The 22,586-nt window shown below is 36.6% G+C and overlaps 1 protein-coding gene across 3 annotated transcripts in view; it reads right to left on the bottom strand.

Moving 5' to 3' along the window:
- The window catches only part of LOC106077562 (echinoderm microtubule-associated protein-like CG42247), a 93,368-nt gene that overhangs the window by 19,734 nt on the left and 51,048 nt on the right, over nt 1–22,586 (bottom strand). For all 3 annotated transcript variants that reach the window (XM_056008087.1, XM_056008088.1, XM_056008089.1), the window contains 5 exons: nt 14,045–14,335; nt 13,446–13,628; nt 12,602–12,682; nt 12,279–12,482; nt 523–682 (listed from right to left, as the gene is read on the bottom strand). In XM_056008087.1, the coding sequence (XP_055864062.1) occupies nt 523–682; nt 12,279–12,482; nt 12,602–12,682; nt 13,446–13,628; nt 14,045–14,335 (919 nt within the window). The remainder of the gene's footprint in view (nt 1–522; nt 683–12,278; nt 12,483–12,601; nt 12,683–13,445; nt 13,629–14,044; nt 14,336–22,586) is intronic.

Here is a 22,586-nt window from a genome sequence, read left to right as displayed (position 1 = left end):
CACGCAACAGTGTCACTATCTTATATAGCAACGTGAAAAGAAAGATTTCATGACAGTGGCGTGATATTTAATATTAAAATTTAATGAAAGCCAGGAGGGACATTTCAATTTTTAACCCACACGCTAGTGTAGCTAGGCCTATAATTGTAGAAGCCCTTTCTCTCTGCAACTAAAGAAAGTTGTCCGTTTGTGGAGTCCATAAATCTAGCACGCGAATCCCATGTCTAAATAATGTTGTAAGAGTTGTTTTAACTCTTTCTCTTCATAATTATTTACCACATTCTAGTGGAATCAATGTTGGTATCGTCAGTTAGGAGAGAAAGAGTTAATTCTAATGGATAAACTTAAGACAAATAAACTTATTGATTCTTTCCATATACATGTTTTACACAGAACTAAAATGAACAACTTAAACATCTCTATTATTCAATAAATATGTGTGGAATCGAATAAGATCGGTATTAGAAGCGTTGATATATAATTCTGTGAGATTTATAGTTAATAAGATGTTCATAGGCCTACATTTCGTGTTGCGTCGCCGTACACCTTTCTTGGACTTGCCCTGAGAGTCTGCCGCTATTGGCTTTTTAGGCATGAGCTCGAAAGGTAGCATCTCTTCACCGCAGGCCAGGAAGTTGTCATGGTCAGCGAACTCCCGGATCAATTGACTGTAGCTTTCAACCTGTGGATAGAGGTTTGAGCCTAACTACTTTGTATTGTAGATACATAATGAAAAGACACAGTGTATACCATTGATTGGCTGTTGTCCAAATTTAAAATAAGGGTTAATTCTAAAGATGAACATGAATCGCATAATTATACATTTCTATGGAAAATTAAAAATGGCCACATGATGACTAAGGCAGATGGTATGAAGTTATTGATTGATTGATTCCTTAACTAGCATTCCATAAACACGCATAAGCACATTTTTTGTAGCTATATTTCCTTCATTGTTTAATGATTCGTTCAATCATTTTGCATTGTTCTCTTGTTCACGTTTCAATGTACGTTATTTCCGTTCTTTATTTGTGATTTCAGAAACTCATTTGTCACACCCAAGTTTTTGTTTGTTCGTGTGTTTGTTGCTTTTTTTTTTCTGCCAACTGATTAAATGTTTTTGTGTATCTTCATTAAACTGTAACCCTCTTGGACATTTTGATGATGTAGCGAGCTTTAAGCAGCTTTAATGTAGGTTTAACTCTTTCAATCTTATAAATGTACTACTTAAGAGTTCTTGCCATATTGGAAATGATGTAGGATTTCCACGATGTAATTTCCCATCAATGTTGACCTTGTTTAGCAGACTGAAAAAACTAAAGTTGGTTAACATTGACTTTGATTTTTTAGTCTTATCAAACAAAAGACCCACAGATGCCACCAACAAGTTTGCGTGAAAACACAAACTCCTTTTGTTATCTTGCTTAAAATAAATATATCTAAATATATTGAATATATTTTCCATCCATCTTGAGAAAAATTCCTTTTTTTTTTTTTGAAATTTTAAAGTCATTATTAGTATAATTGTTAGATTAAGCATAAATTAGCTTCTTCTCATGTGAGCTATATACTTTTTTAAAAAAAATCTGCATGAAATGAAGTCTGTTTCATTTGGTAATATCTTATGAGTTTAAAGATCACTGATGCCACTTGAATTCCCTGCTTAACCGTGAAAATGGCTGTCATTTATCTTCGTTTGGTGCTGATTCTCTCCTAGTAATGTTGATTTTGCTTTCACTTCTGCTCTCATTTGAGGGCGATTTAACTCAACCGTTATCTGGACATTTAGGAAGAACGGCTTCAGTAGGGAGTGAAGGAGGTTTCTGCTTTCAATAGTTTAACTAATTAAGTGTTATGTATTACAATTCTGACTTATCCTTTTGAGAAACCACATATCTGTACCAAAACAACACAGAGGGAAAGAAAAGAAATTCCCGAAAGTATATAGTCATCTATGAATAATATCTAAAGGGATCATCATCATAAAAAGTTTGTAGATCGCTAGACAGGACACTGAAGTCGTATAGCTCTCACTTGAATAACCATTTCGTGACGGTATTAACCATCATCGATGTAAATTTCAAGAAGATTCAGCTACTACCACGTTCAATAACTGTCAACGTTACTCTAGATCAGTGATTCCTAAGGTGGTCCATTTAGACCCCCAGGGGTCTACGAAGACTTTCAAGGGGTCTACGAAAGGGAAAACATACATTGGGGGTCTATGAGATGTCCACGGGGGTCTACGATAATAGATTTCATTTAAGCAGGTCGTGACTTTAATTTTATCAAATTATTGTAATTCTTTCATACACTAATATATGATTTGTACCCGAGTTAATCCTTTAAATATTTATCCTGCTTTTCAAACGAAATATTGTTGTATCTAATTTAAATACTTATTTAACTAGCTTCATTTTGTCTACATGCAACCAATGTTTAACAAAAAATGTAGACTGTACAGCGCTGATTATTTAAAATTGGTATTTATTCCTTCCTTGTAATACTAGCGGTTGCCATAAGTGCCTTTTTATACCGATTTGAAATCAATTATGCTGGAGGATCATTTGAGACAATGCCTGCACCCTGACAAAATACATAAAGATTTGAAAAACGTTCAAACACTCAAAGATCAGAATAGACCCACAAAATCTCTCTTCTACACCATATACAGAAGATAATAGTTTGTGAGCGTCTTACGAAATCTCTTTACATATAGCAAAAAAAGAAAAATGCTAAAGGTACAACATTGATTTTACCCGCCTTTGTAGTTTTAAACAGCTGTTTTACACAAATCTACATCTGATATTATTAAAGCAACAATACAGTTCAAGGTCACATCTTGTAGCCCTGTGTGCTGCAAACTGCCTAAAGGTCGCCGGCTCCTAATTTTTAACAGGGTTGACCCACGAAACCTTTCCCATGTTCGGGTATAGCTGCAAGGCAGCTCAGTTTGAATTCAGTTTTCCTTCTGCTAGGTATGCTGCAAGCTAAGGCTAATGAGCCCTTCCTGCCCAACGCTGACTGGTTTAGGTACTCACCTTCACCCCTTCTCCTGTTAGTGAAAACAGTTCTGCGCACCCAATATTTGAGCCACACGTGAAAGATCAAGCCATACAAGACGAACTGCTCTTTGCGAAAACTTTTACAATGATACATAAGGCTAATTAATTAATTGATTGATTACTATTTAATGTTTGAGGACTACTTCATAGATCAACAAATTCCTACATGAAACATAATATCCTAGCAACGGATAATAGATGTGCAAAAAAAGAAAGAAAGAAAAAAACATTTCCAATGTGTTTGGTGATTCCAGTAATAAATATTAATTTTTATTTTAATTAGATTTAATTTGAATTTTGTCAAAAAAAAATAGACAGATCTCTATAACCCTATTTGTAGCTTTAAATTATTTTTTCACTCTTTAACTCACTGCAGTTAGAAATTTGTTTTAAAAATGTTTTAATGAATTTGCAAAAATTCAATACAAGTTAAGTAGGGGGTCTACCCAGAAAACATGCCAAGGGGTCTACGAGACAAAAAACTTTGGGAACCACTGCTCTAGATCTATTCTCAAAGATGAAAAATGGAATATTACAGTAGTCTTATGACATGATTTACGAGCATCAATTTGTAGGTTATAAAAATAATACATTCACATAGATCTAAGTTAATAAAATTATACATTTACATTTAATTAGCGTTTATTACTGAAAATTGGTACTTTTTTTTTTATTTATATTCTAGATCTCTTTATACTAAAATAAAAGGATCACAATATGAATGTGCGAAGGAGCCACACGGGCGTCAGTCATATCAAACACTAAAAATCTCTAGAATACTCTATTAATTTCTAATTATTCTATAATAATTATAATTTGCAGGCTATAATGATATATCTGCATTCAGTAGCCAGGGCCGGTCTTAGGCCACTGCAACCTATGCGGCTGCAGTGGGCGCCGCACTTTCATAGGCCCCGCGCGAATTCTAGGTGTAAATAATTAAATTAAACCATTTTAACTTATTAAAGGGTATCTTGAATTCTCCTCAAATTGTAAAATATACGAAAAAGTCATGAAAATTTGAAATTATTAAAATCTTCTGAAAAACTGATGCAAATCTCCTTAAAAACGGACAAAATAGTCATTCAATCTGGAAAATGCCAATCCTACAAGCAATTAAAAAAAAAGACAATTTCAGCTTTCATTTAATAAAAATGTAATATAAATGCGAATTTTAACAAGAACAAGAAGCTCAAATTCTTAATTTACTTTAATAGTAATTGGCAAACAAATATAGATATAAATCTATCTTGACATCTTAAAAACAAAAAAAAAAAAGGAAAAAAAAAAAAGCTAGGCTATATTTTGATAGTCGATAGTAAATCTAAAAGACAGATTTGAATGTTTATTAGCTTTTTGTTTTTAAAAACTACAATATATATCTACTATAGATGGCTCGTAAAGCTGACAGTGATTTTGTACTTAGTAAAGTATAAATAAAATGCAAAGACACAATTATTTTCTAATACAAAATCTTGATTTTCACTTATTATCCTTATCACAACCCAGAATAGGCCCCGCGCTATCCGTTTTGCATATGGGCCCCGCAATATCTAGGACCGGCCCTGTCAGTAGCATTGTAGATTAGTGCTGTTGGTCGGTCGTTGACCTGTAGTACCGTATATATATATAGCCTACCTAAAAAAAATATTTCTTTCCGAATTTCAAGTTACTAAAAACCATAAAAAATTGTATGATAAAGGCTACAACCTTAAAAGTTATTTGTACATAATCTTTGAATAGCAAGTTTTATTGTCATTAGGGCTAAATTAAAATCTCACATGTTTATTTAATTTATTTGGTGAATGGAAAAAAATAGTAGTAAAATGGTGTGCATTTGACATATGTGAAAAGTTTATAATGCGAATTAATAGTTCCCATCAGAATTAGTACAAGATAACCTCTGATATGTATTGTTTTTAATATAACCAGGGCCGGTCTTAGGCCACTGCAACCTATGCAGTGGGCTCCGCACTTTCATCATCCCCGCGCGAATTCTAGGTGTAAATTATTAAATTAAACCCCTTTAACTTATTATTGAAGGGTTTTTGGAATTCTCCTGAAATGGCAAAATATATGGAAAAAGTCACGAAAATCTCCTGAAATTATTAAAATCTTCCGAAAACTCATGCAAATCTCCTTTAAAACAGACAAAATTGTCATTTCGGGGTGTCAATAAGGAAAACTCCAACCCTACTGGCAATTAAAAAAAAAGGGCATTGTCAGCTTTCATTTAATAAAAAATCTAATATTAATAAGGCGAAAGTTAACCAAACCAAGAAGTTCAAATATTTATTTTATTTTCATATTAACTGGCATACAAACATAGATCTAAATCAATCTCGACTTCTTAAAAAAAAAACACACAAAAAAAAAAACGTCCTTTTGCTAGTCAATAGCAAGTTAAAAAGGCAGATCTGAATGTTTATCGGCTTTTTGTTGGAAAACTACTATCTACTGTAAATGGCTCGTAAAGTTGATGTGACCATGATTTTGTACTTAGTAAGGTATGAATAAAATCCAAAGAGGAATTTATTTTCTAATACAAAATCCTAATTTTCACTTATCTTCCTTATCCTTACTCAGACTGGGCCCTGCGCAATCCGTTTTACGTAAGGCCTCGCAATCTGTAGGACCAGGCCTGAATATAACATTAATATTTTCTATTGTTAGTAATTCATCAATTTTGTCACGGTTTCTACAAGTTTTTATATTTTCTCATTTTCTCCTTTTTTTAATGTATTGAGAGACAAGAATTTAGAAATTCAAGCAATTAAATCAATGAGAAATGTTGAAATCAAATTTCTAAATTTTATTATATCGCCTAAAATTTATCTTGATAGCCTGCTTAGATAATTAAAGATACGCCTTAGGCGTAGTGAATTCGGTGCCCCCTAATGAAATAGAAAAATAAACAGAAACACAATGACGCAATGTATTTGAAAGTTAGTGTACTCCAAGTACAATGGAAATAAAGTTTGTTCTCTCGTCTTTAACAAAATGAGTTCAGTGCGAGGCTCCACCTATCGGAGGCCTTAGGGGGCTGCCTAGTTTGCCTATGCCTAAAGCCGGTCCTGCTGAGTAAGCTGATACAATGTCTAGAAAGGTGTATCACACAAGATAAAATTGGGTTCTGAGGTGAAAGAACAGAAACGTGACAATTTTTCTAAGCGTGTCTCTGAATTGCTTGTTTAAACCGATGTACACTATAAAATCAGACGAGCTTTGAATGCAGCAAACAGTATTCGCAAGCTGAAAGAACAGCTTTCCAACGTTCGATGGAGCTTCATCTGTAAGAGTGTACGACGCATACTCTGCGGGAATATACAGCGGCAATGACAGCACCGCTGATGTAACACAGTAGACAGCACAAACTGCTAGCAAAGTTTTGGTCGTCCTGTTGGTGGAGCGCATTGATGACGTCATCTTCTTTCGTTTGATGGAGGCGATTTGAATTTGGATAGAAATAACAATACATCCTGTCACAGTGAAAATGGGTGGAATTATTATGCTAGAGTAGACCATTAAATTTTGAATAGTGGCAACCGATTCAGGATTATCGTAAAAGAATGGTGATCTTTTAATGTGTCCTACAGAAATATTTCGCACAGGGTCAACGCTGTAGTCTAATACCTGCCAAAAGCTGCTGTAGACAAAAAGTGAAAGCGAATAGACAGCCACCCCCGCAATGGCCAACCAAGTTCTCGTTGGCGTCAGTACTTGGTTAAATTTAAAGGGGAAGAAGATGACCACAAGTCTTTCCATGGTGATAAGCATAGGTAACGTCATTCCCGTGAGACCAAAAGTATAGTCCAACAGCGTGAAGATGGTAAATAGTATAAACAACGCATCACAAGTGAACTTTGAGTAGCCAACGTATTCATGGTTCCAAACGGCTTCATAAATAATCTTTGTTACATTGTTGTAGCATATTAAGTAAATGATGTCACAGAAAGCTAAACTGACCAAGAGAATGTTAGAGCATTTGGACATTCCATGTTTGACCAAGACAATGATGCTCAATATGTTACCGACAAGACCAAAGATAGAGATAGCAGGAGTTATTCCAAACATCAGAATTTTCATTGCTAGCCATGTGTTTTGATCATCAAGTAACTTGGACACTACACTGGAGCTTTCGTTAATCATTTTCTAAACAATTTATTCTCACCCACGGAGTCTATTAAAATACATTTTCAGATAGTCAAAGAAAACTATTTTTACTGATAATTAAAATTTTTAAATATTGATTTATCTTTGTTCTTTTTTTTTTTCACATTAGGGTATAGTTTTTGAAGGAATCTCTAAAATATAATTACAGAAAACCATATCATTTTCATATACATTCACATTCAGACATTTAATTGTTTAGAAATTATTACATTGCTTACACAAGCCAGCACTGATGTATTACACCCAGATAGCAAGCCGTTTTGAGTTCACCCTAGAATGATTTTTTTTTTAAATATAGATCTAGTTAGTCTGTCATTATCTAACTTTGGTTAATTTTCTTTATATATTATTAAGTTTGCTTTAATCATATTCTCTTTCAGAAAACCTATATTTCCTTGACTTTCAGACGAGTTTTATCTAATTAAATTTTAAGACTATTACAATAGGCTTACGTTTGGTCTTCTTTGTACTATCTTTAACACACACTGACTCACACACGCAGACACATTTTCTTATCTCGTTGTTCAAAGCACGAGTATTTGGAACAAAATCTGATGGTCTCTAGAAACATACTTTCTCCACAGATCTGATGGTCTCAAGAAACACACTTTCTCCACAGATCTGATGGTCTCTAGAAACACACTTTCTCCACGGATCTGATGGTCTCTAGAAACACACTTTCTCCACAGATCTGATGGTCTCAAGAAACACACTTTCTTCCACACTTTCTCCTATGATCTGATGGTCTTCATAACACACTTTCTTCACGGATCTGATGGTCTTTATAAACACACTTTCTTCACAGACCTGATGGTCTTTATAAACAAATTTTCTCCACGGATCTGATGGTCTCTAGAAACACACTTTCTCCTACGATCTGATGGTCTTTATAAACAAATTTTCTCCACGGATCTGATGGTCTCTAGAAACACACTTTCTCCTACGATCTGATGGTCTTTATAAACAAATTTTCTCCACGGATCTGATGGTCTCTAGAAACACACTTTCTCCTACGATCTGATGGTCTTTATAAACACATTTTCTCCACGGATCTGATGGTCTCTAGAAACACACTTTCTCCACGGATCTGATGGTCTCAAGAAACACACATTCTCCACGGATCTGATGGTCTCTAGAAACACACCTACTTCTACGATCTGATGGTCTCTAGAAACACACTTTCTCCACGGATCTGATGGTCTCTAGAAACACACTTTCTCCACAGATCTGATGGTCTCAAGAAACACACTTTCTTCCACACTTTCTCCTATGATCTGATGGTCTTCATAACACACATTCTCCGCGGATCTGATGGTCTCTAGAAACACACTTTCTCCTACGATCTGATGGTCTTCATAACACACTTTCTTCACAGATCTGATGGTCTTTATAAACAAATTTTCTCCACGGATCTGATGGTCTCAAGAAACACACATTCTCCACGGATCTGATGGTCTCTAGAAACACACTTTCTCCACGGATCTGATGGTCTTTATAAACACACTTTCTTCACAGACCTGATGGTCTTTATAAACAAATTTTCTCCACGGATCTGATGGTCTCTAGAAACACACTTTCTCCTACGATCTGATGGTCTTTATAAACAAATTTTCTCCACGGATCTGATGGTCTCTAGAAACACACTTTCTCCTACGATCTGATGGTCTTTATAAACAATTTTTCTCCACGGATCTGATGGTCTCTAGAAACACACTTTCTCCTACGATCTGATGGTCTTTATAAACACATTTTCTCCACGGATCTGATGGTCTCTAGAAACACACTTTCTCCACGGATCTGATGGTCTCAAGAAACACACATTCTCCACGGATCTGATGGTCTCTAGAAACACACCTACTTCTACGATCTGATGGTCTCTAGAAACACACTTTCTCCACGGATCTGATGGTCTCTAGAAACACACTTTCTCCACGGATCTTATGGTCTCTAGAAACACACTTTCTCCACGGATCTGATGGTCTCTAGAAACACACCTACTTCTACGATCTGATGGTCTCTAGAAACACACTTTCTCCACGGATCTGATGGTCTCTAGAAACACACTTTCTCCACGGATCTTATGGTCTCTAGAAACACACTTTCTCCACGGACCTGATGGTCTCTAGAAACACACTTTCTCCAAGGATCTGATGGTCTCTAGAAACACACATTCTCCGCGGATCTGATGGTCTCTAGAAACACACTTTCTCCTACGATCTGATGGTCTTCATAACACACTTTTTTCACGGATCTGATGGTCTTTATAAACACACTTTCTTCACAGATCTGATGGTCTTTATAAACAAATTTTCTCCACGGATCTGATGGTCTCAAGAAACACACATTCTCCACGGAACTGTTGGTCTCTAGAAACACACTTTCTCCACGGATCTGATAGTCTCTAGAAACACACTTTCTCCTACGATCTGATGGTCTCTAGAAACACATTTTCTCCAAGGATCTGATGGTCTCTAGAAACACACATTCTCCGCGGATCTGATGGTCTCTAGAAACACACTTTCTCCTACGATCTGATGGTCTTCATAACACACTTTCTTCACAGATCTGATGGTCTTTATAAACAAATTTTCTCCACGGATCTGATGGTCTCAAGAAACACACATTCTCCACGGATCTGATGGTCTCTAGAAACACACTTTCTCCACGGATCTGATGGTCTTTATAAACACACTTTCTTCACAGACCTGATGGTCTTTATAAACAAATTTTCTCCACGGATCTGATGGTCTCTAGAAACACACTTTCTCCTACGATCTGATGGTCTTTATAAACACATTTTCTCCACGGATCTGATGGTCTCTAGAAACACACTTTCTCCACGGATCTGATGGTCTCAAGAAACACACATTCTCCACGGATCTGATGGTCTCTAGAAACACACCTACTTCTACGATCTGATGGTCTCTAGAAACACACTTTCTCCACGGATCTGATGGTCTCTAGAAACACACTTTCTCCACGGATCTTATGGTCTCTAGAAACACACTTTCTCCACGGATCTGATGGTCTCTAGAAACACACCTACTTCTACGATCTGATGGTCTCTAGAAACACACTTTCTCCACGGATCTGATGGTCTCTAGAAACACACTTTCTCCACGGATCTTATGGTCTCTAGAAACACACTTTCTCCACGGATCTGATGGTCTCTAGAAACACACTTTCTCCAAGGATCTGATGGTCTCTAGAAACACACATTCTCAGCGGATCTGATGGTCTCTAGAAACACACTTTCTCCTACGATCTGATGGTCTTCATAACACACTTTTTTCACGGATCTCATGGTCTTTATAAACACACTTTCTTCACAGATCTGATGGTCTTTATAAACAAATTTTCTCCACGGATCTGATGGTCTCAAGAAACACACATTCTCCACGGATCTGATGGTCTCTAGAAACACACTTTCTCCACGGATCTGATAGTCTCTAGAAACACACTTTCTCCTACGATCTGATGGTCTCTAGAAACACATTTTCTCCAAGGATCTGATGGTCTCTAGAAACACACATTCTCCGCGGATCTGATGGTCTCTAGAAACACACTTTCTCCTACGATCTGATGGTCTTCATAACACACTTTCTTCACAGATCTGATGGTCTTTATAAACAAATTTTCTCCACGGATCTGATGGTCTCAAGAAACACACATTCTCCACGGATCTGATGGTCTCTAGAAACACACTTTCTCCACGGATCTGATGGTCTTTATAAACACACTTTCTTCACAGACCTGATGGTCTTTATAAACAAATTTTCTCCACGGATCTGATGGTCTCTAGAAACACACTTTCTCCTACGATCTGATGGTCTTTATAAACACATTTTCTCCACGGATCTGATGGTCTCTAGAAACACACTTTCTCCACGGATCTGATGGTCTCAAGAAACACACATTCTCCACGGATCTGATGGTCTCTAGAAACACACCTACTTCTACGATCTGATGGTCTCTAGAAACACACTTTCTCCACGGATCTGATGGTCTCTAGAAACACACTTTCTCCACGGATCTTATGGTCTCTAGAAACACACTTTCTCCACGGATCTGATGGTCTCTAGAAACACACTTTCTCCAAGGATCTGATGGTCTCTAGAAACACACATTCTCCGCGGATCTGATGGTTTCTAGAAACACACTTTCTCCTACGATCTGATGGTCTTCATAACACACTTTTTTCACGGATCTGATGGTCTTTATAAACACACTTTCTTCACAGATCTGATGGTCTTTATAAACAAATTTTCTCCACGGATCTGATGGTCTCAAGAAACACACATTCTCCACGGATCTGATGGTCTCTAGAAACACACTTTCTCCACGGATCTGATAGTCTCTAGAAACACACTTTCTCCTACGATCTGATGGTCTTTATAAACACATTTTCTCCACGTATCTGATGGTCTCTAAAAACACACTTTCTCCACGGATCTGATGGTCTCTAGAAACACACTTTCTCCACGGATCTGATGGTCTCTAGAAACACACTTTCTCCACGGATCTGATGGTCTCTAGAAACACACTTTCTCCACGGATCTGATGGTCTCTAGAAACACACTTTCTCCACGGATCTGATGGTCTCTAGAAACACACTTTCTCCACGGATCTGATGGTCTCGTACTAAACACTGTAGCTAGAGTGGGTAATAATGTTCTTTTAATAGGACCATATGATAGCCAATTAAAATCTTTTCGTGGATGGACAATCTGACGTCAGTTAATCTCGATTATGACTTTTTAGAAGCTTGACATCTACACACCTCGCGTTTTTTAAACACAATTTTTGAATAATGGAAGTTTAATTCATGTAATATCACTGGAGCATCTTCATTGTAGTCATAATAATAACTTTTCTTTCAATAAAAAAAAAACACGGACGAAAATCCACTATTCCATGATAGTGGTAGACCTACTTTAGTTTACTGATCCTCACCAAGTGATACTTATTTTTTAAAACATTGTGAAAACGAGTTGCTCAAGAGTCGGTGTGGTACAATGTAAGTAACTAACGAAGGCTTACCTTCTGGTGTGGTGGACGCTCTGTGTATAATGCTCGGACTGGTGGGTTAGGGATGTTGACCATGTTGCTGATGTCATTCAGAATGTCTTCAAAGTTCATCTGGGAGTTAGTGTTCAGGATCAACTTCTCTCGGCTGTCCCTGTACATATTGCTGATGATGGTCAGTATTCTCGGCCGCCTCAGTGGTGATTGCACTTTACCATCCTGTAGAGAGATATGTTGTTGGGCTCTATCTCAGACTAGAATCGTAATTTCTAATGTATATGTATGTTTATATGGATAATAGTGTACGTGTTGTTTCAGCAAGGTTCCATGACTCTTACCTGTTGAAACAAGAAATTTTCTTTCCTATCAATCTTTCCTCCTTTCCAGTGATTCTCTTTACTGTTCCCGTAATCTACCCGCTGTGGAAAGAGTCTCAATGATTTTAATAGATAGGAAAACAATTTTAAAAAATACTTTGAAAAAAAAACAACAACTACAAAGCTTATACGAAGTGTAGATGTATCCATTAGTTTGAATCAGTCATGTAATTAAATTTGTAATAGATCAAGACCAACAAAAATAAATCAGTGCGATTAGAAATATTTTCACCAATTGTTTTTGTTTAGTGCTATTTCATGCTTTTAGCTTTCTCAATACGCTATGAGCCTATCACTTATCTGGAACAGTGGAGAAAATTAGGGGGGGGGGGAGAAAGTGATATGTGTGAATTGTACCGTAATCGTTTTTTAAAAGAAAAGAGGGGGAATGATCTGAATTCGAACTCATGACTCAAGTCTCCTCATGCCGACATTCTAACCACTGTGCTAGTGAGGTGTGTTTAAAAATAGAAGATGGTATAGTTATCTATTGTTTATTTGTTTAAAGCGGCGACCTATAAAGGGGACTAATTCAGCTTATACCACCACCTCTTTATTTCCCTTGTTCGAGATACCAAAAAAAAATAGTTACCAATAATTAATTAACTAATTGGTTTTTTTAATTGATTCTTGTGTTGTCAGGTACAAGAAATAATTGTGCGAAATTTCAGCTTAATCCCAGATAGGGTGTCTGAGAAATAACTTGTACAAACTTTTTACCAGCTAGACAGCTAGAGACTGATACAATTACACAAATATAAGCTTTATTTTTTTAAAAGTATTTTGTTTGTTTTTCTGGTTGTACCTGGAGCTTGCTAGTACTTGAACAAATATAATATTTTCCGTTCTCGAAATCTTTGATGGACTTAATCTCTCTCCCTTCTGGCCAAGAGAAGATGTGCTTAACCCCTGTGGAGGTCTCTACCATCGAGCTCAGGTCAACTAAAAGTTTTTCCAAATTTGCGTACGTTTTTTGATTGATTAGAACCTAAAAGAATAAAGAAAAACAAAATAAACAAAAACATTACAAGAGATGAGGCAAAGGGAAAAGATTGTCGAGACGTAAAATACGATCACAGCAAGGCTCACTTAGCTAAACACGTTAGGAATACCTGCATTGCATCACTATATCCAAAAAAACTAAACAGAGTATAAAGTTGACATTGTGCTTATAATACAATAAACAAGGCCGACCCCAAAGAGAGTAATTTTTCAGAAACAGGAGAGAGGCTCTCCACGCTATACTACTCGGCATATTATTGTTTTCAAAGTATATAGATATTTTGGGTTGTGTTAACATGGTAGTGGCTGTTTGCATTTCCCTTCAACTTCATGGAAATAATAGGCAGTAATTGCAGTTCATGTTATTATATTGACAATGTATCTATGGAATAAAATATTAACCTGCTTCGGTTTAAAATGAATGTCACCATTTCTGAAAAACATGACCCTACGACCTTTCAGTCCCCCGACGTTTTCTTCCTGTGGTTGCGGCTCGTACAGGTCGTTCTGTTGCCGTATCTGGAGGGGCAGTTGACCCCGACCCAGTGAGTTGTCACGGTGCTTCGGATCCTCGTACCGCTGGTCCCGCAAAAATGTCCTGTAGGATTTTGGCTGCTCTGTGCTGTCGCTGAGAGAGGAATGGTCGTCATCATCTGTTAGTGGCACAGGCGGCAGTCTGTGTTTAGTCATCACCTAGAAAAAGAAAATAGATGGACATTAGAAAAAGAACTCAAAAATTTGCAAGAGGACGAGGATTTAAAAAAAAAAGGTCCCACTATTCCAGATACGGGTGTATTCTAGGTGGTCTCGCATTCTTCATGCCGAGGATTAACAACCATAAGGAGTTTGCATGACTAACCGACTTAGTCAACGCTCTGTCATACCTTGAGAGTATCATGTTCAATGGCAAGCAAAAAAGATGATAGAAGCAGGATTGGTCTTCACAGTCATCTTCGAGTTCATAGGAAATGAGAGATGTGCTCATCTTTGAGTTCATAGGAAATGAGAGATGTGCTCATCTTTGAGTTCATAGGAAATGAGAGATGTGCTCATCTTCGAGTTCATAGGAAATGAAAGATGTGCTCATCTTCGAGTTCATAGGAAATGAGAGATGTGCTCATCTTTGAGTTCATAGGAAATGAGAGATGTGCTCATCTTCGAGTTCATAGGAAATGAGAGATGTGCTCATCTTTGAGTTCATAGGAAATGAGAGATGTGCTCATCTTCGAGTTCATAGGAAATGAGAGATGTGCTCATCTTCGAGTTCATAGGAAATGAGAGATGTGCTCATCTTTGAGTTCATAGGAAATGAGAAATGTGCTCATCTTTGAGTTCATAGGAAATGAGAGATGTGCTCATCTTCGAGTTCATAGGAAATGAGAGATGTGCTCATCTTCGAGTTCATAGGAAATGAGAGATGTGCTCATCTTTGAGTTCATAGGAAATGAGAAATGTGCTCATCTTTGAGTTCATAGGAAATGAGAGATGTGCTCATCTTTGAGTTCATAGGAAATGAGAGATGTGCTCATCTTCGAGTTCATAGGAAATGAGAGATGTGCTCATCTTCGAGTTCATAGGAAATGAGAGATGTGCTCATCTTCGACAACGAAAAAGGAGTATATATAATAGGCTCTATCCGGCTCAAAAATTTACCAAATGTGATAACCAGATTGTATGGTCAGTATATTCCTAACTACAGACAAAACACTAACGTTTCTGTAGTAAAAGGAAGGCGTAAATATATTTATATATTGTTTTTCTTTTTATACAAATATATGTACATATTTTATATAATTCACAGAAGTACAAATGAAAAGGGAACAATCTATTTTCCTATCCCATATGACAACTTTCTTAAAGAGATAGATAGATAGATAGATAGATAGATAGATAGATAGATAGATAGATAGATAGATAGATAGATAGATAGATAGATAGATAGATAGATAGATAGATAGATAGATAGATAGATAGATAGATAGATAGATAGATAGATAGATAGATAGATAGATAGATAGATAGACGGACGGACGGACGGACAGACATACAGACAGACATAGATAGATAGATAGATAGATAGATAGATAGATAGATAGATAGATAGATTGATTGATAGATAGATAGATAAGTAGGTAGGTAGGTATGTAGGTAGGTAAATGGATTGTTGAGGGAGGATAAATGGATGAATGCATGCATAAAGAAATTGTCACCTGCTGTAAGCGTCAAAATTTCAAGAGAAGTGTAAACAGGAAATGTAAACGAAGCTTCGAGTACACAGTATAGTCCACAAAGCAGAAATAATTCCTTTCCGGTAGAAGTACATTCTTCAATTTATTTTCGGCTTTAAAAACTCTCTCTATATATATAGGTGACGAGCGGAGTTTATTTTAGGTGCTCATGGTCAGTCTGTTTAGTCTATAAAATTCAAGTTTCATGTTATGTATAGTACTGTAGTTGCATTATTGAACTTGAATTATGAAGTGTATTATTGCTTGGCATGATTGCGCTATACAAAAATAATTGATAAAAATATTTGAGCGCACAGATTTGTTATTGTTAGTCTTGATCTATTACAAATGTAATTAAATGACTGATCCAAACTAATTGATACAACTACGATTAATATAAGCTTTGCTGTTGTTGTTGTTGTTTTAAGTATTCCTTATGTTTTTCTTATAAATAATTGTTTTTGTAACGCAATTTCATGCTTTTAGCTTTCTCAACACTTCTTTGGGCCAGTTTGAAAGTTGGCGGGGGGGGGGGGGGGGGGGCTGAAAGAAGGGGGTATCTGGGTGATCGATTTTAAAATGCATTTATAGGAAAAAAAAGTGAACGACCTAAATTCAAACTCGAGGGCCAAAGCATACTCAGAATATACTAACCACTTTACCATTGAAGTGCTTATGAAAATAGAAGATTTTATAGCTATCTATTGTTAGTTTCAAACATTTCTCTCTATAAAGGGGACTAATTCAAATTATACCTCAGTCAAGTACAATTTCTTTCCCTTGTTCAAGATACCAAACAAAATAATTGATTATCTATAATTAAAAAACTAATTTGTTATTTAAAAAAAATGATTCTTCTTTTATCAAGTAAAAGAAATAATTGTGCAAAAAATTTAGCTTGATCCGAGATTGGGTGTGGAAGAAATAATGTGTATAAACTTTTTACCAGACAGAGTGAGTTGATATAAGCTTTGTAAATAGCACATAAATAGCAGTCTAGTGCTTATGAAAATAGAAGGTTTTAAAATAATTCATTGTTAATTTCAAACTTTTAAGCGACGATCTAATTCTCTACACAAAAGATAAAGGGGACTAATTCGACATACCACCACATCTGTCAAGTACGATTTCTTTCCCTTGTTCCATACCAAACAAAATAATTACCAATAGTTAATTAACTTATTGGTAATTTTGTTTATTTATTCTAGTTTTGTCTTGTGCAAGAAATAATTGTTCAAAATTTCAGCTTGGTTCGAGATTGGGTGTGGGAGAAATAACGTGTACAAACTTTATAGGAGATAAACAGACAAAGTGAGTTGATATAAGCTTTGTAATACCAACCAAGCGATGACAATGACGGTCAGAGGGGTATTGAATGTGACAATAAAAGTTATAAAGAATTGTACGATATAACAATGGCTGATTCGACTGAGTTGCTGCAACATTCTGCTGTCAAGCGGAATGTTCCAGTAAGGACCGTTGAGTTTCATCGTAACCTTGGCGACCTCTTTAAGTAGGTCATGGTTTTATGCAGACCCTCGTGCTGTTTCTGAACTCCACCCAAGTCTAATAGGCAAGTATATAACGTCATTGTGGTTGGCTGTTGTGACATAGGCCCAGGAAACAGATGCATCAAATGCATTTAGATCCAAAAGAAAGACTTGACATTTATGTTAATTACTTTTTTCTATTTATATGTTCGTGGTCTAATTGCCCCAACATTAACATTAATTTATTAAAATAAACATCATAAAAAATATTACAAAAAATATATTTCACACTAAGTATTAATGAACACATCAAGAAGACACAGTGACCCAGGTTTCTATTTATGGTTCCATTCATTAAAAAATCGTATCTTACAGCTTATAGATTTTACAGAAGATTATTAGGCTTCGTTTACATTAAGCTTAAGCTTAACACCTTCACCTATCCCTGAGACTATTGAACCGTTGGAGCAACACACATGATGATCTGTCGACCATCTTTCTTCATACACTCTTTTGCTTTGAACAGAATCTCTTTCAATGACAGGTCTGTCCATTCTTTTATGGTGTCTTCCCATCGCTTTCTCTGTCGGCCTGTTCTTGTTTTTCCAGGTACTGTTCCCGGGAAGAAGATCTTTGCGAGCCCTGGGGACCTTGTGATATGGCCTTAAAGTTTTTAGTTGGCGTTTTTTTTTTTTTACAGTGCTCAGAAAGTCATTGTGGGGTGTAATTGCTATTGTGATCCTGTTTCTAATCTCCTCTTTTGTGATGCATCCTTGTAGGTGATACAAAGAATCCTTCTACTGAGCTAAAAACCAAACACTTCAAATCCTATAGGTGGAATGGCTTTACATATATGTATTTCATAACTATAATAATGTGCATCGATCTGACTTAGTAATGCTTGTAAAATATGTCCGTGATATAATCATATTTGGAAACAGAAGGAAATCAATAAAAACATCGTCAAGTATATCTGTGAAACCAATGTCTGCACCTCGACTTCTCTTCACCGCTAGCCCAAATCAGATTTATGACGGCAGATTCTATTTATGTTCACGCCCACCAGATCCGCTTATGATTTTCACGTATACATTTGGGCCTACATTGTTTGTATCATTTGACAGATATATGGACCTTGTATTTGTCCCCCTTGGGATAATTAGCATTTTGTAATAGACAACATAACATTGATAGATTCGTTGAGTTGAATATATAGATAGATAGATTTCCTGTAGTTAATGAGACAGGAACCATTTTATGAAGACATTCTATCAACTTAATATCACCTAGTGGTTGCATTACATATTAGGCAATATAATAGAACTTATGGAAGAGATATCGAGTGTGGGTGATTACTGCAAGACTAGCTAAGATTATTTTATTAGAATCATCACCCATTTTAAAGAAAAATGAACGTTAAAACTAGATTTCTATCACTAAAAGAAAAATATCTATTTAGAAATCATTGTTTGTGTGTTGTTGTTTTATACACTCCATTTGACCGTTAATAGGTGATTAAGTCCAACTAAGTAATATTTGACTAACCTGTCGTTTAAACAACTTTCTAGTCTTCTGCATATTTGTTGCAAATCGGCTTTCACCTGTAATAACGGTTTCAGTACCCTTCAGGAAGCCGGCGCCCGCGTTTACATCTCCCGCTTCAACGTCGGTGTCGTCAACCAGGTAGGAGGTGCGCGACAAAATGTCCAGTTTAGATCTAGATCGTTTCTTGCGACGTCCGCCGTCCAGCTTTGGCCAGCTGTTACTAGTTGATCGCGTCTCCAAATAGCGAGAGTTTCCATCTTCTTTGTCCGGCTCCATGGTTACGTCGGCCTTCTCCAAAAACATGAATTATCCTGCATCTACAATTGTGTCTCCGTCATTTAGCATTCAACCGTGCTGTAGGCCTCTGTATGATAATAATGGACCAGGAGGATCCGGACAAAGAAAACCTCCATTTATATTTTATTCTCTCTCAAAACATGAAAACAATTCTCTCAACTCTAGTTCCTCTCATTTGTTAAAGCAACACAAGAGTATTCAATGATCGATTGCTATCAATTCTTAAGCTATTTCTTAAGCTATTGCGATTTCTAGTAAAGTTGTTTGTAATATTATTTTCTATAATTCATTTTTTTTATTTAATCATTTTAATACTAAAACTATAGTGACGTTTTAAGGCAATAATAGATTTTATTTTTATAGAAACTGAACAAGAAAGCACAATAGCGCTGGAATGAAGCCGTTTAAACGTAGGTGATAGGACTGCCTTTCGTCTATGAATAATAGATGTGATCCCAGTCAGAAGACATCAGAGGTATACTGAAAGGTATTGATATTCTCTCCCTTGTTGTCGATGTACTGGCTGGTAACTGAGGCTATGCCTCATTGATTGCTTTCATCCTCAATAATCTATCCACTCACCAGACTCGCCATTCTTGTATTAGTTTCAAAAAGTCGACATTTCAAGCAGTAAGAGTGTAGTGTTTTACACATGTACAGCAAGCATGGATAGTCCATCCTTGTGTTGAAAAAGTTAAAAAAAAATAGAGCTTAATAGTGTTGACAGCGCACATCTTACACGCTTAATAGTATTGACAACGTACAATTAGATAGGGCCTACGAGTGTTGACAACGTACAATTAGATAGGGCCTACGAGTGTTGACAACGTACAATTAGATAGGGCCTACGAGTGTTGACAACGTACAATTAGATAGGGCCTACGAGTGTTGACAACGTACAATTAGATAGGGCCTACGAGTGTTGACAACGTACAATTAGATAGGGCCTACGAGTGTTGACAACGTACAATTAGATAGGGCCTACGAGTGTTGACAACGTACAATTAGATAGGGCCTACGAGTGTTGACAGCGTACAATTAGATAGGGCCTACGACTGTTGACAACGTACAATTAGATAGGGCCTACGAGTGTTGACAGCGTACAATTAGATAGGGCCTACGAGTGTTGACAACGTACAATTAGATAGGGCCTACGACTGTTGACAACGTACAATTAAATATGGCCTACGAGTGTTGACAACGTACAAATGGATAGGGCCTACGAGTGTTGACAACGTACAATTAGATAGGGCATACGAGTGTTGACAACGTACAATTAGATAGGGCCTACGAGTGTTGACAACGTACAATTAGATAGGGCCTACGAGTGTTGACAACGTACAATTAGATAGGGCCTACGAGTGTTGACAGCGTACAATTAGAAAGGGGCCTACGAGTGTTGACAACGTACAATTAGATAGGGCCTACGACTGTTGACAACGTACAATTAGATAGGGCCTACGAGTGTTGACAGCGTACAATTAGAAAGGGGCCTACGAGTGTTGACAGCGTACAATTAGATAGGGCCTACGAGTGTTGACAACGTACAATTAGATAGGGCCTACGAGTGTTGACAACGTACAATTAGATAGGGGCTACGAGTGTTGACAACGTACAAATGGATAGGGCCTACTAGTGTTGACAACTTACAAATGGATAGGGCCTACTAGTTTTGATTTGACAGCGTACTAATGGACAAGGCTTACTATTGACAACGTACAAATGGATAGTGGCTGCTAGTGTTGACAACTTACAAATGGATAGGGCCTACTAGTTTTGATTTGACAGCGTACTAATGGACAAGGCTTACTATTGACAACGTACAAATGGATAGTGGCTGCTAGTGTTGACAAGGTAAAGACTGCTAGGCCCTTGTTACATTGACAAGGTAAAGACTGCTAGGCCCTTGTTACGTTGACAACGTGTCATAGCAGTCTTGAATACTTCTAACGTTATAATGACAACCACTATATAGAGCAGTGACACACCAACTTCTAACGTTATAATGACAACCACTATATAGAGCAGTGACACACCAACTGAAGAGAGAATTAATCTGTAATCCAAACCCCTTTGAAAAGAAAAAAAAACTGTTATAATTGTAGCAGTTCTGGATTTACCTATCTATAGACAAGATATAGCTTAGGGCCCTCGCGTCCCAAAAAAATGGTTTTCAGGGATATTGTCATATCATTTTGAAGAAAGAGCAACAGAAACAAGAAAAATATATTTTAAAAAAAATTATATTAAGTGTAATTTTATCTATTAGTATGTAAGGGGTTATGAGTGTGAATGTTATCGTGATAGCTTTTTAAATTTATTTTATAAAACTCAAGGGCTCGTGCCACCTCAAGCCGATACGCTAACCACTGTGCCAGCAAAGTGCTTATAAAAAATAGAAAGTTTCATAGCCATCTTCTGTTCATTTCAAACTTTAGAGCCACTAAGATAAAGGCGACTAATTCGACTTATACCGCCACATCAGTCAAGAACAATTTTTTTCTCTTGTTCGATACCAAACAAAATAATTAACTAATTGGCTAATTTATTTTATTATTGCCAGGTACAAGAAATACTGATGCAAAGTTTCTACTTCATCCGAGGCTGGGTGTGAAAGAAATAACGTGTTAAAACTTTTTTACCAGAAAGACAGAGTGAGTTTATAGAAGCTTTGTATAAATTATCACAAAGAACCCCATATCTCAAATTGTTTAGGGCAGCGGTTCTCAACCTTTTATGCTCGGCGACCCCTATTTACAATCCCCCACTTAGCCGCGACCCCCCCCCCCTCCGCACACACACACACAGCAATAGAAGAATAGACAATAACAATCCATCTTTTCAATGGTCTTTGGCGACCCCTGGCAAATCGTCAAGGGGGTCGCGATCCACAGGTTGAGAACCCTTGGCTTAGGGGCTATCAGGTCTAAATCCGATCCTGACTGGATGTTCCAAAACGTATAAAATAATACTAGACATTAGACAATGCATTCTATAGTAAACGACAGTCTAAGAGTAAGGACGGATAACTCGACTAGCGTTGAAAAGATTAATAAAGTTTAAGAAACTTGTGAGAATGCATGAATTTCACCAACTGTTTGCGTCAAATAAATTCTTCTTCATAGAAACTTAAAAACAGGCCGTATTGACCGGAAGTAAAAAGGGTAAACTAATAGCATGTGGCTATAGCAAAGCCATTGTACAAATACCTTATCATTATAAGAGAGACAAGAGACATCTGTGGCACTAGAACGAAGGGGCAAAATAATAATATGATGAACCGAATTACAAAGAGAGAGAAGAGAGAAAAGATAGAGAGATTATGTAATTGGTTAATCTTTTTATTGATTCATGTTTTGTTAGGTACAACAAATAATTGTGTAA

Source organism: Biomphalaria glabrata, chromosome 13 (genome assembly GCF_947242115.1).
Source record: "Biomphalaria glabrata chromosome 13, xgBioGlab47.1, whole genome shotgun sequence".
Lineage (NCBI taxonomy): Eukaryota > Metazoa > Mollusca > Gastropoda > Planorbidae > Biomphalaria > Biomphalaria glabrata.
Note: the sequence above shows the minus strand (reverse complement) of the source record. Positions and strands in the feature narration are given on the sequence as shown.